A 15,844-nucleotide genomic window follows, 5' to 3' on the forward strand; every position below is an offset into this window, starting at 1 on the left:
AAGCCACAGGTGATCTTTGATATCAGCCAGGCTACAACTGAGGCATTCATTCATCAAATGTGTGCTGCTATTTTCTGCTTCTATGTTTGCCAGTAACTCCTCTTTGTGCATGGCACATTCATGTATACCATCTGGTGTAGTTATCTGATCATCATCTCACTGAGGCAAGCTCGTCCTTGCCCTCTTACTGCTAACCTCAACCAACGCCCCAACCCCCACCATCAGCAGCTGCTGTAGTAACAGCTCTTGAATGCTACACTTTCATGTTCAAATAAAGCCAGAATCTGTGGCCATTTTAGCCTGGATTTAGACTGTATATTTGCCTGCGGACATTTATTTGGCTGACTCTCTGAATCATGGTGAACTGGGGAGCATTGGAAGAGGTACAGTCCAGCTCAGAGGACATAAACAGCATAATTAGGCCTGTTGGAATTTTGAAATCTTTGTGACAACTGAAGTCTTTACTTTCATCATACAAGAAAGGTGGTCGGGTAGAATTGTCACGTCAACAGGCCTGGGAGCTATCATCAATAACATTCTTTCCTAAAAGCTGAGATGAGTAGGTTGCGTTAATAGATTTTTGCATACCAAATGCAGTGGTGAATTCTGGAAAAGAAATTGCTTCATTCACCAGTCAAAATAGTGACTGAAGTTCATAACAACTCCCCTTCAGTTTCCAGATATCTTTTGGAAAATAATGTGATTGTAAGTCAGAGCACTTTCAGAAGAGGGAGATCCATTTATTGCTGTCATGAGAAAATAAGTTTGCTTTGCAAATAAAAATTGCTATTAAAAAAAGGAAAGTGAAGGGAATTTACAGCAATTTTAACCAAATCTACTGGAGTCTGGGTTGATAGACAACAATTGTGTTTAAGTGTGAAAAAATCTGAACTTTTAAAAATTATAGGTTAACTCTTTATTTTCAGCAGAGGATATTTTAACCTTTGATTTCTACTTTCTGTGTGTTTCTTTAATCTTCCTTTGTGTTCACTCATTTTGCTTTTATTAACCTTTTAACTTGCATTCTTTGATTTTTGTCTTCTCCTCCTTAAAACCATTTATTGTAACCATCCCCCACCATTTCTGAATTACTTCCATATTTCCCTAAAGCTTTGCTATTTTAGCTTTCCTGCTTTTTGCTTTTTCATTTCCTCTTCTCCTCCCCTGACATAATTGGAGTGAATTGGGAGGGTTCAAAAAAGTCCTCTTCAGGTTTTCTCTCTGATTATCTGATTAGAAGATGTCCCATGCTAAAATAACACAGCTGAAAATCTACCCCATGTATTAGATTTTTATGAAGGTTAAATGGAGGCAATTGTACCAGAAAGGACATGGTTCTAAGCAAATCAGTGATATGACTGGCCCTCATTAAGGTTCAAGCCTTTAGCATCCAAATAATGAGCAAATGTAAATTCATAAAAGGTGCAACCATTCTGAAAGAGGAAGCTGGAATGCCTGAAATTTAATGAGACTTCTTCATATGTGGATTCAAGCCTCTTTCATATAAAGGAAGGGAAAACGTTTTGATGTACTGCACCATGAAAGAATCTCAGCAGCGAGATGAAGGTTCTAGGCTGTTTGCACTTGTGCTGTTTATGCTTGTCTGTACTAACCAAAGAGCAGAAGTACTAGTCTCTCTCTGTGAATCTCCACATGATGCCTTCTATATCTCATTGGTGTCTTTGGGATATATTAAAGGAAAGATGCTTCCACAGAAAAAGGAATCTAAAGGCCAAAATATTTAATCCATTTAAATCTCAAATGCGTATCTCTAATGGTTTGTCTAGGTGCCAGTGTCAGACAAATGGAAATAAGTCGTTAGTTATCTTCTTTCTCAGTTCAATAACGCATGTTCTATGTATGAATAAATCCAGTGATGGACAGGAAACAATTGACACAAATTAGAATAAAAGATTGAGAAATACTTCACATTCTGAAAAGAATATTAATATTCATGACCTTGAACCATGTGCGCTATTTGTGTGAAGAAGGTTAATAACAATATAATCTGCTTTTATTAATTTCAGTTGTTTTGATATAACCAAGTATGGCACAAGAATATTCTATGCCATTTACAACTGAATTGCAACTACATTTCATCCCTAAAGCAGGGCTTAAGAAAAGCTAATTATGTTTGAGCTGAAAGCAATGACCTTCAGCTTTCTATTAATTTATTAATTTAAATTTTTGATATATTGAGGGAACTCTTAAGTCCACACTCATTGTACGTAGGGATTTTTAAAAAGAACATGTTTGTTAGAGGAATAATCCAGAGCTAAACAGACATCACTTTACTCCTGTGGTATGATTAGGCATTGTATTACAAATACAAAGGCTGCTCGACATGAATTTCCTATGAAAAGCAAGTGGTTGCAATGCCTCCTGGGTAAGATTACATAACTGCTGGTAGAGTCCGTTTAGTTTAATTTCGGCTGACATGAACATCATTTTCATCCAGTATCTAAGGCTAAAAATGGATAATTATTAGCTTGAACCGACAAATTTTACAAAGATAAGTAACCTCATAAGATGTTCTTGAATTGTGTGTTTTAATGACTGTATGTTTGGTAAATGTGGCAGGCCGAAGTGTCAAAATGAGAAGCTAGCTGAACCTGCTTGTTAACATTAAGAGAATTCTGAATTAGGACTCCTAAGTTCCTTTGTACTTCAAACTTCCAAAGCCTTTCCCCATTTATAAAATAGTCTACACCTCTATTCTTCCTATAAAGTGCATAACCTTATACTTTTGAACATTGTACTCCATCTGTAAATTCTTGCCCACTCTCCTAGTCTGGCCAAGTCCATTGCAGCTTCCCAATCTCACCAAGATGACCTGGCCTCCAACTATCTTTGTGTCATCTGCAAACTTAGCAACAATGACCTCCATTCCTCTGTCCAGATTATTAATGTATAATGAATAGTTAGTTATTGTCCGAATGCGGACCCCTGTGGAACTCCACTAGTCACCGAGTGTCATTCTGAGAAAGATCCCTTTATCCCCACTCTCTGCCTTCTTCCAATAAGTCAATCCTCTATGCATCCCACTACCATGCCCCTGACACCATGGACTATGATCTTATTCAGCAGCCTCCTGTGTGGCACCTTGTCAAAGGCATTCTGGAAATTCAAATAGATCACATCCATTGGCTACCCTTTGTCTAACCGAATAAGGGGTCACGTATTTAAGTCAGTGATTAAGAGGAATTTCTTCTCTCAGAAGATAGTGCATCTGTGATATTCTTTACCCCAAAGGGCTGTCAAGGTTGGGTCCTTGAGTGTATTCAAGGCTGAGATACATAGATTTTTAGTTACTAAGTGAATTAGGAGTTAGGAAGAAAAGATGGGAAAGTGAAATTAAGGATTAAGAGATCAAATATGATCTCACTGAATGGTGAAGCAGGCTTGATGGGCTGATTGGCCTACTTATGCTCCAATGTCTTATGGTCTTACACTGCAACTTCAGGATACCTGAGTTAATTTGTGCTTGTGCTAATTCTTGAAGTTGCAGCCAGGTTCAGAACAACAGTTCAAATATTCTGGCAATCTCTAGATCAGTAAATTCTACTGCTTGCTACAAGAACTTGCACCTGACAGATCCTGACAGAAGATTTGTATAACTGTAACATCAACACAGTTCTTTACAAAGGTGTGAATAAAATCTGCAATGAATATCCCTTTTTTGTACAAGGGAAGCCAGCTATCAATGATTTAATATTTATGACACAAACCTGAGCAAGATTAGAGCTCAGAAAAATCCAGTGGCAGTATTGGCTTGATGGAGCACACTGTTAGTGAAGAGCTGGAGTTATTCTTGTGAAAAAGTACAGGATATTCTTTTATAATGCGATGGTTGCGTTCTTGCGCAATCCTGCATTGTCGAAAAATCGTGCTTTAGAAACAGCGCTTAAAGTGATGATGTAATCACATTGCAGCCAACACATTTTAAAAGTTTGCGCTTTAGAAACAGTGTCCCCAGTTCGTTAATTGCATTATAACAAATTCGTGTTAATGAAACATGCGTCTTAGCAGAACAACCTATACTGGAGTGCAAGTTTGGAGTCCATTGAAATAAGCACACAGGAAAGAAAGGTGATTAACAAAGATGGAAACAGTCATTAAGGCAGTTTGTGACAGAGGGCTCTTGAGAGGGAGTTTCAAATTCGGATCAGCAGAAGTGAAGACTTGTAATCCCTCGTGAATTGATATGAAATTTAATGACCCACTGTGGCATTAACATCTGGGGAAATTGCTGAGAAATCTGAGAGGTTAGTCTTTAACATATTTGCTATTTGATGTACACTTGGGGTGTTCATATAATCTATTACACATATTTACCAGGTTAATTCTGAGAATTAGAAATCAGTTGTATGTGTATTGTAAATTGTATTATTGTTTCAACTTTGTTTGATCAAAACTGTCCAATCTTGTGGCTTTATTGTCTTACTGAAGTTCCTGGATCTCTCACATTTTCTACTTTTAAAAATAAAAGTTATTGGTCCATTCCCAGGTCAAAACAGAAATTGAGAGGTCTGTTCCAGGATTGTGACAAAGGTAAAGTCTTTAGTTTGAACCTTTGCAGTTGCTGTTAAAAGTCATGACTACGAAGCAGTTTTAATAAACATTTTAATCTCCGGTTGAAGCTTTGTGGGCCAGTAACCCAAGGTCTTTCTGTGGAATGATGGTCAGTGACAGTGACATTTCAAAGCTAAGGAAAAGTTAGATTATATAACATTTGCTTTTTATCTGACAGTGCAGCGCAGAGGTACCATTGAAAAATGCAGCAACATATCATGAAGCCACCCTGTCTCCCCATTAATTTCTCCATGATATAAATGGAATATTAAAAATGTTGGGTCAGCTGCAGCTCTTGTTCAGAGATGTTATTACACACCTCTGGAGCAAGTGTGACTTGAGAATCTGAGCCACATTTCTCCTATCACTGCACCAAAAGAGCCCTGAAAAGTAAACTTACCATAGTTCCAGATGGCCACAGGGCTTCGTTCTCATTAGAGAGAGCTGAGTGGTGGTGGTTTAAACTGAGGGTCACCACACCTCAAGCAAAAGGAAATGTTAAGACGACTAGTCCTTCCTGGTAGTTCCTGCTCAGAATCTGTATGCTGACTAATTCTTACTCTTTGCTCCATGTAAAAATTTTGGATATTGAAGATTATGTATTTTTTTGTATAGCACGGTAGATTGGTTATGTTTTAAGAAATTATGAATCTAATGCAAAGTAGCTGAATAATAAATAAGTACTAATGAAATATTTACACTGTTTAGCAAAGTAGCATGACAATCATAATGATTTTTTTTATGGTTTCTGTGGGGAAAGCACGTAAAAGGATATTTTATATAAAAATAAGCTAGCCCTCTTCAGCATATTTCTCCATATAAATGCAACATGGGTTTATATTTGTTTTGGTCATGAGTGAGTTGAGAATTCTCCCATCCTACAAAATCAGATGTTTGGCTTAAGTGTCATGAACTTCTGAAAGAAAGATCAGGATGTGAATTTATGGAATTTCTTTTTTAAAGGAACTGCCTAGGTACCTGTTTTGGGCTTGATGCTTGGGGAGGAATGAGCAAAGAAATTGTATACAAATGAGAAAGGTTACATCCATGGTAAATTTATGCATATGATCCCAGGTTCACCAGACTTTATGAAAGTAATTGTTAAGTAGAAGAGATTCATGCAGTAAAGGACATTGTAACCTTGTGGGAAAGTATGTCCTAATACAATTCATTGTAAGTGGGTTAAGTGGAAAATATGAGTACAACGTACCTACCTATGTATATGTAATAAAACCATTACAATAATTAGCTCTCAAAAATGTTCAATTGATATAAATTATATCCCATTGGCCTTCAGAATGTATTTCACTTGCGATATACATTAAAAATTAATTTGGTGAAGGATTAAATTAGTTAACGAGGTAATGCGATGTGTTTAACGATAGATTACATCCCTCAGTGCAAGTACTAATTAGTTTCTTGTTGTGGAGATGAGATTAGAATGTTTGTGTTTTAAATATTCGTTTAACAGGGAAAATAATCCCAGTAATTACAATTGAGGTCACCTCTACGAAACGTAAGGAATATTTTATGCAAATTATGCCATGCCATGCTATATAATATATGTAACAGGAAATATAATACTAGGGCAGAAATTGTTGGGGAAACTTAGCAGGACTGGCAGCATTTGTGGAGAGAAAGTAGAATTAATGTTCCAAGTCCAATGACCCTTCTTCGGAATTCAAAGTATTAACTCTGAGAAGGAATTTTTCTTTAAAATCATCAGAGCCTTTATTTAGACCCCTCTTCAAAATATTGTTACTAGTTCATAGAATCATAGAATCCCTACAGCGTGGAAACAGGCCAAGAGGATTGGTGAGGGCAGAGTGGTAAATGTGATCTAGATGGAGTTCAGTAAGGCGTTCGACAAGATTCTCCACGGGAGACTGGTTAGCAAGGTTAGATCTCATGGAATACAAGGAGAACTAGCCATTTGGATACAGAAGTGACTCAAAGGTAGAAGACAGAGAGTGGTGGTGGAGGGTTGCTTTTCAGACTGGAGGCCTGTGACCAGCGGTGTGTCACAAGGATTGGTGCTGGGTCCACTGCTTTTCATCATTTATATAAATGATTTGGATGTGAACATTAGAGATATAGTTAGTAAGTTTGCAGATGATACCAAAATTAGAGATGTAGTGTACAGTGAAGAAGGTTACCTCAGAGTACAACAAGATCTTGATCAGATGGGCCAATAGACTGAGGAGTGGCAGATTGAGTTTAATTTAGATAAATGTGAGGTGCTGCATTCTGTAAAAGCAAATCGGGGCAGGACTTATACACTTAATGGTAAGATCCTAGGGAGTGTGAGTGAACAAAGAGACTTTGGAGTGCAGGTTCATAGTTCCTTGAATGTGGAGTCTCAGGTAGTTAGGATAGTGAAGAAGGCATTTGGTATGCTTTCCTTTATTGGTCAAAGCATCGAATAATGGAGTTGGAAGGTCTTGTTGCAGCTGTACAGGACATTGGTTAGGCCACTTTTGGAATATTGTGTGCATTTCTGGTCTCCCTCCTATTGGACGGTCGTTGTGAATCCTGAAAGGGTTCAGAAAAGATTTACAAGGATGTTGCCAGGGTTGGAGGGTTTGATCTTTATGGAGAGGCTGAATAAGCTGGGACCAGATATCCTAACCTAATCTAGTCCCATTTGCCAGCACTTGGCCCACGTCCCTCTAAATCCCCCTATTCATACACCCATCCAAACGCCTTTTAAATGCTGTAATTCTACTGGCCTCCACCACTTCCTCTGACAGGCCTTTCTGATCTTTTAGAGGCCCTATTCTCTCCCTAGTTACCCTTTTGTCCTTAATGTATTTGTAAAATCCCTTTGGATTCTCCTTAATCCTATTTGCCAATGCTAGCTCATGTCTCCTTTTTGGCCTCCTGATTTCCCTCTTAAATATACTCCTACTGCCTCTATACTCTGATAAGGATTCACTCGATCTTTGTCATTTTGTTCTAAACTATATTGGTGCACATAGCTTTCATCATTGCCATATCAATACTAGTGTGTCTACATTTCTTGGCACAATTGTGAGAATGGCTACTTATCATGCGGAATGACTGAATAAGCTGACTAAATACTGTAAAATGTCATTAAGCTGAATAAATTGAAATGTCAAATGGCATTACCACAGACTTGAATGACATTGAGTTGCAGAAAGTTTCAAAATTCAAATTGTTCAATAAAATGCTGTCAAAGTTTTGATTCTGTTATTCAGTTCAAGTGATTATGAATTGTTTGCTCAACGACCCTCGCAAACTACATTCAAGATGGATGTATAAATATGCGCATTAGGCAGATCTTGAAAATAAACAGATAAGCTACTTTTTTTGAAAACCATCTGAACTATTTTGGTCAAATTATTTTTCTCAGTACATCAGAATAAAAAGGAGAATTCAAATCATTTGCAAGGTTTAATAATCAATGCTGGACTTTAAAGAAAAACTTAACTTAGGAAAATGTTTTTTGTTGTGAAATATTTAAAATGGATATTTATTTAAGGGAGATGATCTGTTGTTCCCTTGGTTGGAATTACTGATAAGGAGACTAATACCAGATGTGGGAGGGAAGTTAATTTCAAACAATCTTTGCACTCACCCATGAATTTTCCATCTCACTTTCTTTGCTAATGGCACATTGTTTTCCATTAATGTCTTAATAGTTCTATGATTTGTATGTGACAGCTTGATAGATTATTTTTCCACTGTGGTTAACTTGCCCTCTTTTGAATTCTATTTGTTATTTCACTCCTTGTTTTTCATTCTGAAAAATGTTACACAACTAACAAGTCAACTGAATGTCCTCAGAACAACTGCTGATTGGTCTGTTATATCTATCTGTATTTTCTCTGGTATCATTCCTTGATGTCGCTGTATCATTTCATGAAGATGTTGATTCACTCAGTCAAAACTTTTCAAGGTAATATAAAACTTTGACTTAAAGGGTGAACAATCCCTCTCTACTCCCCCATTCTTCTACACTTGTTCTTATTGAAAGGCTGGATACAGTGCAGAAACATAACTGCCAACATTCTAATTCCCAATTGAATAAAGTTAAGTACTTCACCACAGGATGGATGAGATGGCAGCGGTTAAAACAGTGGTAACCGATAAGGTTAAATGTGTGAATGGGGATTTTACGTTTTAAAACTCAGAGCAGCTAAGTAAATTGCTGAAAAGAATAACTGCCGTGCAAAAGGTGAGCACTCTATTCTGCCACATTATAAACCAGGTTGATAATGAGTTAGGAAATTGGCCCCAGGATAAATTACAGAAAGGGTTTTTCCCAAATCAAGTGAGCTTCTTCTTGCACTTGAATAGCAGTAATAGAGGAGATTCTTTGTCCCATTTTTTTCTCAACTATGTTTCCACATCACATGATGTGAACGCAGTGTTAGCTGGTGACACTTAGCTCCATTCACCACCAGCTTCCTTGTCTTCTCCATTGTCTCTAAACAATCGGACTGTTTGTTCAACAGTTAGTACTGGATGAGCAGGATCTCAGTCCACTTAAATAGCAGCTAAACCAAAGGTATTGTTCTTTGTTCTTTCTCCTTTCTCCTGCTGATTGATTCTGTTCATAAGACCGTAAGACATAGGAGCAGAGTTAGACCATTCAGTCCACGGAGGGAAGTGATGGTCTAATGGTATTATTGCTGGACTGTTAATCCAGAGACTCAGGTAATAACTCAGATAACATTCCACCAAATTTGAATTCAGTAAAAAAAATGGAATAAGGAGTCTAATAATAACCGTGAATTCATTGTCAATTGTTGGAAAAAGCCATCTGGTTAACTAATGTCCTTTAGGGAAGGAAACTGCCATCCTTACCTGGTCTGGCCTAGATGTGACTCCAGACCCACAGCAATGGGGTTGACTCTTCACTGGTCCTGGGCTATTAGGCATGGGCAATAGATGCTACCTAAGCATTGAAACCCTCATCCCATGTTTGAATAAAGGAAAAAAAAATCAAGTCTTTTCCACCATTTGATCATTGCTGATATGTTTCTCAACTCCATTCTCCCTGGAAATGATTTCGTGACAAAACTAAATTTATCAAAACCTTGAGATGAATTTCCCACCACATATCCATACCAATACTGCCAATTTCCACTTCTAATATTACCCAATTCTATGCATTTCTCAGCTCAATGGTGCTGGAACGTGAGGTGCTACTTTTTGGAAAGGCAAATCGGGGCAGGACTTATACATTTAATGGTAAAGTCCTGGAGAATGTTGCTGAACAAAGAGACCTTAGAATGCAGGTTCATAGTTCCTTGAAAGTAGAGATCCCAGGTAGGCAGGATAGTTAAGAAGGGAGTTTGGTAAGCTTGCCTTTATTGGTCAGTGCACTGTATAGGAGTTGGAAGGTCATGTACGGCTGTACAGGATATTTAGAACATCGCATTCAATTCTGATCTTCCTGCTATAGGAAGGATGTTATGAAACTTGAATTGGCTCAAACAATTTACAAGAATATTGCCAGGGTTGGAGGGTTTGAGCTACAGGGAGAGGCTTAAAAGGTTTTTCCTAGAGTGTCGGAGGCTGAGGTGGGGGGGGGGGGTGGGGTGACCTTGTTAGACGTTTATAAAATCATGAGAGGCATAGATAGGGTGACTAGCCAAGGTCTGCTCCCAATAGTAGCAGAAATCAAAACTAGGTGGAATAAGTTTAAGGTGAGAGAGGAAAGATTTAACAGGGATCTAAGAGGCAACTTTTTCACACAGAGCATCGATGATGTGTGTATGGAACGAGCTGCCAGAAGAAATGGGGGAGTCTGGCACAATTACAAGATTTAAGAGGCATTTGGATGGGTATATGAGTAGGAAGGATTTAGAGGGATATGGGCCAAATGCTGGCAAATGGGACTATATTAATACAGAATATCTGGTTGGCATGGATGAGTTGGACCAAAGGGTCTGTTTCCATACTGTACAGCTCTATGAGTCTATAGAATGCCAATTTGTTCCTTTGTTACCTCTTGCCTTGACCATTCTAATACATATCTGTCTGGTCTGCCGTATTCTACCCTCTGTATGATGCCATCCAGAGCTCTGCTCTGTGTGCTCTTATTGTACAAAGTTCCATTCCCCCGCCTCAATCTTGCCTGTGTTCACTGACCTGTAGTGGCTTCTGATAAGCAACCTTTTACCTTTATAGAAACAAGAATATGCCATCAGTACCTGAAGCCTGTTTTGCCATTCAGTGAGATGAGCACTGATCTGCGGCCTAACTCAATAGACCTGCCTTTGACCTATATCCCTTAGAAGCTTTGCTAGATAAAAATGTATCTATCTCGCATATAAAACTACCAACTGACCTAGCATCAATTGCCATTTGTGGAAGAGAATTCCAAAGATCTATCACTCTAAGTGTAAAAATGCTTCCTAACATCTTTACTTAAAGGCCGAGCCCTAATTTTTAGATCATGCCTACTAGTTGTAGAATCTTCAACTATTGGAGATAGTTTAGCTTTATCTACTGTCTTTTCCTATTAATATCTTGAAGACTTCAATGGATTCACCTCTTAACATTCTAAATTCCAGAGAAAGTTTGCCTAATTTATCTAGCTTCTCCCCAAACCTTAACCCTGAAGTCCTCATATCATTCTTATAAATCAATGTTATATTCTCTCCAAGGCCAACATATCCTTCCTAAGGTATGATGCCCAGATCTGCTCCCAGTACTCGAAATGGGCTCTCACCAGCTATACTTTAAAACTCTCATCCTTATTTTCGATTTAGTGTAACAACTTCCCTAAACATCATGCTACACTCATCCTGTGTTCAGATTCATCATTGAAATGCAACTGTTTAATGTGGTTCCTTTCCACAACAGGTTAGTTGAGAATCCACTAAGTGAATCTTTACTACTGTGTACCTGCACTGGTCCAGACACTTGGTGTATGCTTCAGTGCTACAAGATATAGACACACTGAAGTATCCTACAGGATAATGGCTACCTCAGTTGGACCATTTCTCACTTGCATATTTTGGAGATGCCGGTGTTGGACTGGGGTGTACAAAGTTTAAAAATCACACAACACCAGGTTATAGTCCAACAGGTTTAATTGGAAGCACAATAGCTTTTGCAGCGAGCCCTCCACAATCACCTGATGAAGGAGCATCGCTCCGAAAGCTAGTGTGCTTCCAATTAAACCTGTTGGACATTAACCTGGTGTTGTGTGATTTTTCACTTGCATATAGTCATGAACAGGCCCAAGGATCAAAAAAGTAAATAGTCAACTTCAAATTATACAGGGGAAGATAACTGTCTCATACTACCAAAATGCAGTGGCAACATGATTGGTATCCTCTACTTGCATGATGCTACTATCAAGCCAAATAGTCATTCAGTGTAATGCACAGCTAAACAATATGGATTATGAATTTCAGCACTGATTAATGCCAAGCACATTCCAGTGCCTAATGATTGATCAAAAAACATGTCCTTTTGTCTGCAATAAGCAAACTACTGACTCTACTCAAACAACCCTGCAAGCAAAACCAGAGCAGTATGTGGTGAAGATTCAAAATATATTATTATTGTTAGGGAACATAGGTTGTAAAGTGGAGAAATTATTTAAAGCTTTAATTTTGATTTGTATTTCTATATTGCTTATGTTAAGAAGGCAAGCACAGATTTCATTCCATTTTTGGATAATGAGAGTAGTTACCAGGTTGTCTGAGAATTGTTTACATTTAATTGAGGTTTTTAAAACTCCTAAGATAAACAGTTCATTGGTAGAAGAGGATAAAAAAAGAAAATATTCTTGCCTAGCAACAGGAGTCCAGTATCACAGAAAGACAGAAAATCAGACAGTCTGTGCAAGTTCAGTAAAAGTAAGGAGGTGATGTTAGTATCATAGTCTCCAAAACACTCTGCAGAAAAAGACCCAGTATCTAAAAAGTCTGTCCGAGAAAAGCTCCAGAAGCAGAAAACTGTGAGACAGATTTCATGGATCTCATGTTAACATGTAAGTGAGCAGTGTTAGCAGTTTGTTTCAGGGTATCAGAAAGAAAGATATGTAAAAGAAAATCATGAATTCAGAACTTTAATAAAATGAAACAAATAACAGTCATGTCAAATGAACAAGAATCTTTTGAAGTGGAGACAGGCTGATCCTTCACTGAGGTTTGAGTATCTGTAAGGTTTTTGTTGAGGATAAAAGGATAGGATCTTTGTTTCTGATATTTTAAATAAGACTGTTTCAACTAGTTTTTGTATACTGTCTAATAAACTTTGGTGTTCTTTTGTTAGAAGTACATCAGAATCTTGTGAATATGTTCAGTGATTGTTAACCTCAGCAAACAAATAGCAAAAAGTAAAACTTATGGTCAGTCAAGTTTCACTCTGGGATCTGACTTATCCAGTATTATCATCAGCTGGGATCTAACAATTATGCCTAAAGTTGGATGTGATTTCACAATTTATGACTTATCCTGAGTAAGCTATGAATTACTCTAGCAATGAGTTTGAGATGACCAGTCAGACTTGCAAAGTGGTTCACTTAGAATGGCTGGAAGCTATGTATATTCATGCACAGAAATCTCTCCCCTACATGCAGAAGGGACATGTTCAGGCATTGTACCTTTTTAAAATAAATAGAAGCATAAGGAAAAGTAGTTCCCTGATGCCTAGGAGGGTGAGGGTGGAGCTGGGGCAAAGGTAGCTAGGAAGGTGATAGATGGATGTAGGTGGGGGATGATTGTGACAGGTCAGTAGGTAGGGTGGAGCAGATAGGTGGGAAGAAAGATGGACAGGTGAGACAGGTGAAGAACGTGGTGCAGAGTTGAAGGGTTGGATCCGGGATGAGCTGGGGGTGAAGACATTTGGAATCTCCCCTCCCCCAACAACTGAGTAGCATTTGGGATGTTCCATCAACTTAATGAGATTTCCAAAAGTCCCAGCACAGACAGTGAGTGAGCCTTGGTTCACTGTTTTTAAAATCAGAGGAAAAACCATTATGGAAAAGAATGTGACCCATGCCCTGTTAAATTTTTTTAAATCCAAATTAACTATTGAAAAGTATTTTCCACCAGTTCCTCTCAATCTTTAAATCTGCACAACAGTTCCAACATCGATTACACTCAGTGAAATTCTATCGAGCATAGCAGCACTACAAATAGAATTACAAACATGTATTTTAAAGATTTTAAATTCATTCTCGGGCTTCAAAAAGCTAAATTATTTGTGTAGAAACTGAACATCATCACAAATTTTAGCACAGGCATGACCGTCAAAGGAAACTGAATTGAGAAGTCTGAAATGCAACAATGATGTTGTTATGCTGATTAAACATTTTCATTTGTTCCAGGTGTAAAGGCGATCTTTTCAGGCCACTACCATAGGAACGCTGGTGGCAAGTTTAATGATCTGGACATGGTGGTGACTTCAGCTATAGGTTGCCAATTGGGAGAGGACAAGCATGGTGTGCGGGTGGTCGTGGTGACAGAGGACAAGATCCATCACAAGTATATCAGTTTGGATGAACTCAGTGACCTTACAGTCAAGGAAATGATTTCAAGCTATCTTGAAGTAAATGATGAGAGTCCTTGTCTTTTTTATTAAAGTGATCAGAAGAGGCTATTGAATCAGTGTACACAAGGACCATCGCAAGATGAGCAGCATTAATGGGTAAATTTGCGAATCTGTTCAACTCACTTCTATAACCACACAGTGAAATGTCCAGAAAGATTATTCCTGCTGCATTTAGCTGGAAGCACCAATACATGTGAATTTGACCAAATCAGCTGCACATTTTTCCATATACTTAGGTAAATATCCAATGCAGTTACACACATAATCTTGAGACTTTAATTACATTCTTTTGGCTACCATCTGTGACAACGTTCCACCAGCTGTCATCACTTTAATCCATGATCTGTATTCAAGCTGTACACAATCTGTACACGTTGAAATAAATGAAATAATAAAGGCAATGTAAACAAGAACACCGAATGCACTTTCCTTAATTAACAAAAAATCGCAATAAGGATTTTGTTTTTGAAATGTTCATAGCTGAGATAATTAACAATTATAGCAACAGTTTTTTCTATGTAAGGCACAGTTTGCAGGATTTCACCTATGGTGAATTTTAATTATCACTTCAGAAGCTTGCCGATAGGCAGGACCTCACGCAGCCACTTAGGTGTGTGTCCGACTAGGGTGTTAATTAGGTGTCACTGTGTTAACGAGACAGCTTGGGCCCCATCAATAATTTTCCTTCTTGTCAAAGAATAAGCATTCTAGAGAACTTCACAATCACCAATTAGAAATTGATGGGTTTCTAGGATTAAGATCAGCACCACTTTCAAAATTGAAATGGCTTTGATGAAAGTTATTTTAAATAAAACAGAATTTTTGCAAAGCACAATACAAAATTGACAAGAAAGCAAAATGATAATTTTTCATAACAGGTTGATCACAAGATGATGTGGTCCTCAGTTCAATTTAATTGTATTATCAAAAAGAACTTATGTTTAAGGGAAGATGATGACTATAGGGGAATAGGGATAATCCTAGTAACTATAGGCCAGTGAGTCTCACTTCTGTTGTGGGCAAAGTCTTAGAGAGAATTGTAAGGGATAGGATTTATGCACATCTGGATAAGAATAATGTGATCAAGGATAGTCAGCATGGTTTTGTGAAGGGCAGGTCGTGCCTCACAAACCTTATTGAATTCTTTGAGAAGGTGACTAAGGAGGTAGATGAGGGGAAAGCGGTAGATGTGGTATATATGGATTTTAGTAAGGCGTTTGATAAGGTCCCCCATGGTAGGCTACTGCAGAAAATACAGAGATATGGCATTGAGGGTGAGTTGGAGGTTTGGATTAGGAATTGGCTGGCTGGAAGAAGACAGAGGGTAGTAGTTGATGGCAAAGGTTCATCTTGGAGTGCCGTCACTAGCGGTGTTCCGCAAGGATCTGTTTTGGGACCATTGCTGTTTGTCATTTTTATAAATGACCTGGAGGAAGGGTTAGAAGGTTGGGTGAGCAAGTTTGCAGATGATACAAAAGTCGGAGGAGTTGTAGACAGTGAGGAAGGATGTGGCAGGTTACAGCGGGATATAGAGAAGCTGCAGAGCTGGGCAGAAAGGTGGCAAATGGAGTTCAATGTAGCTAAGTGTGAGATGATTCACTTTGGTAAGAGTAATAAAAAGATGGGGTACTGGGCTAATGGTCGGATACTTGGTAGTGTGGAAGAGCAGAGGGATCTTGGTGTCCATGTACACAGATCTCTGAAAGTTGCCACCCAGGTAAATAGTGCAGTG

General features: G+C 38.2%; 1 protein-coding gene across 1 annotated transcript in view; it reads left to right on the forward strand.

The window, feature by feature from the left end:
- The window catches only part of cpped1 (calcineurin-like phosphoesterase domain containing 1), a 190,865-nt gene extending 176,340 nt beyond the window's left edge, over positions 1 to 14,525 (forward strand). The window contains exon 4 of the mRNA XM_072560124.1: positions 13,889 to 14,525. Coding sequence (XP_072416225.1) covers positions 13,889 to 14,142 — 254 coding nt within the window. The 3' untranslated portion in view covers positions 14,143 to 14,525. The remainder of the gene's footprint in view (positions 1 to 13,888) is intronic.
- The last annotated feature ends 1,319 nt before the right edge of the window (positions 14,526 to 15,844 follow it).

This window comes from Chiloscyllium punctatum, chromosome 40 (genome assembly GCF_047496795.1).
Source record: "Chiloscyllium punctatum isolate Juve2018m chromosome 40, sChiPun1.3, whole genome shotgun sequence".
NCBI lineage: Eukaryota > Metazoa > Chordata > Chondrichthyes > Orectolobiformes > Hemiscylliidae > Chiloscyllium > Chiloscyllium punctatum.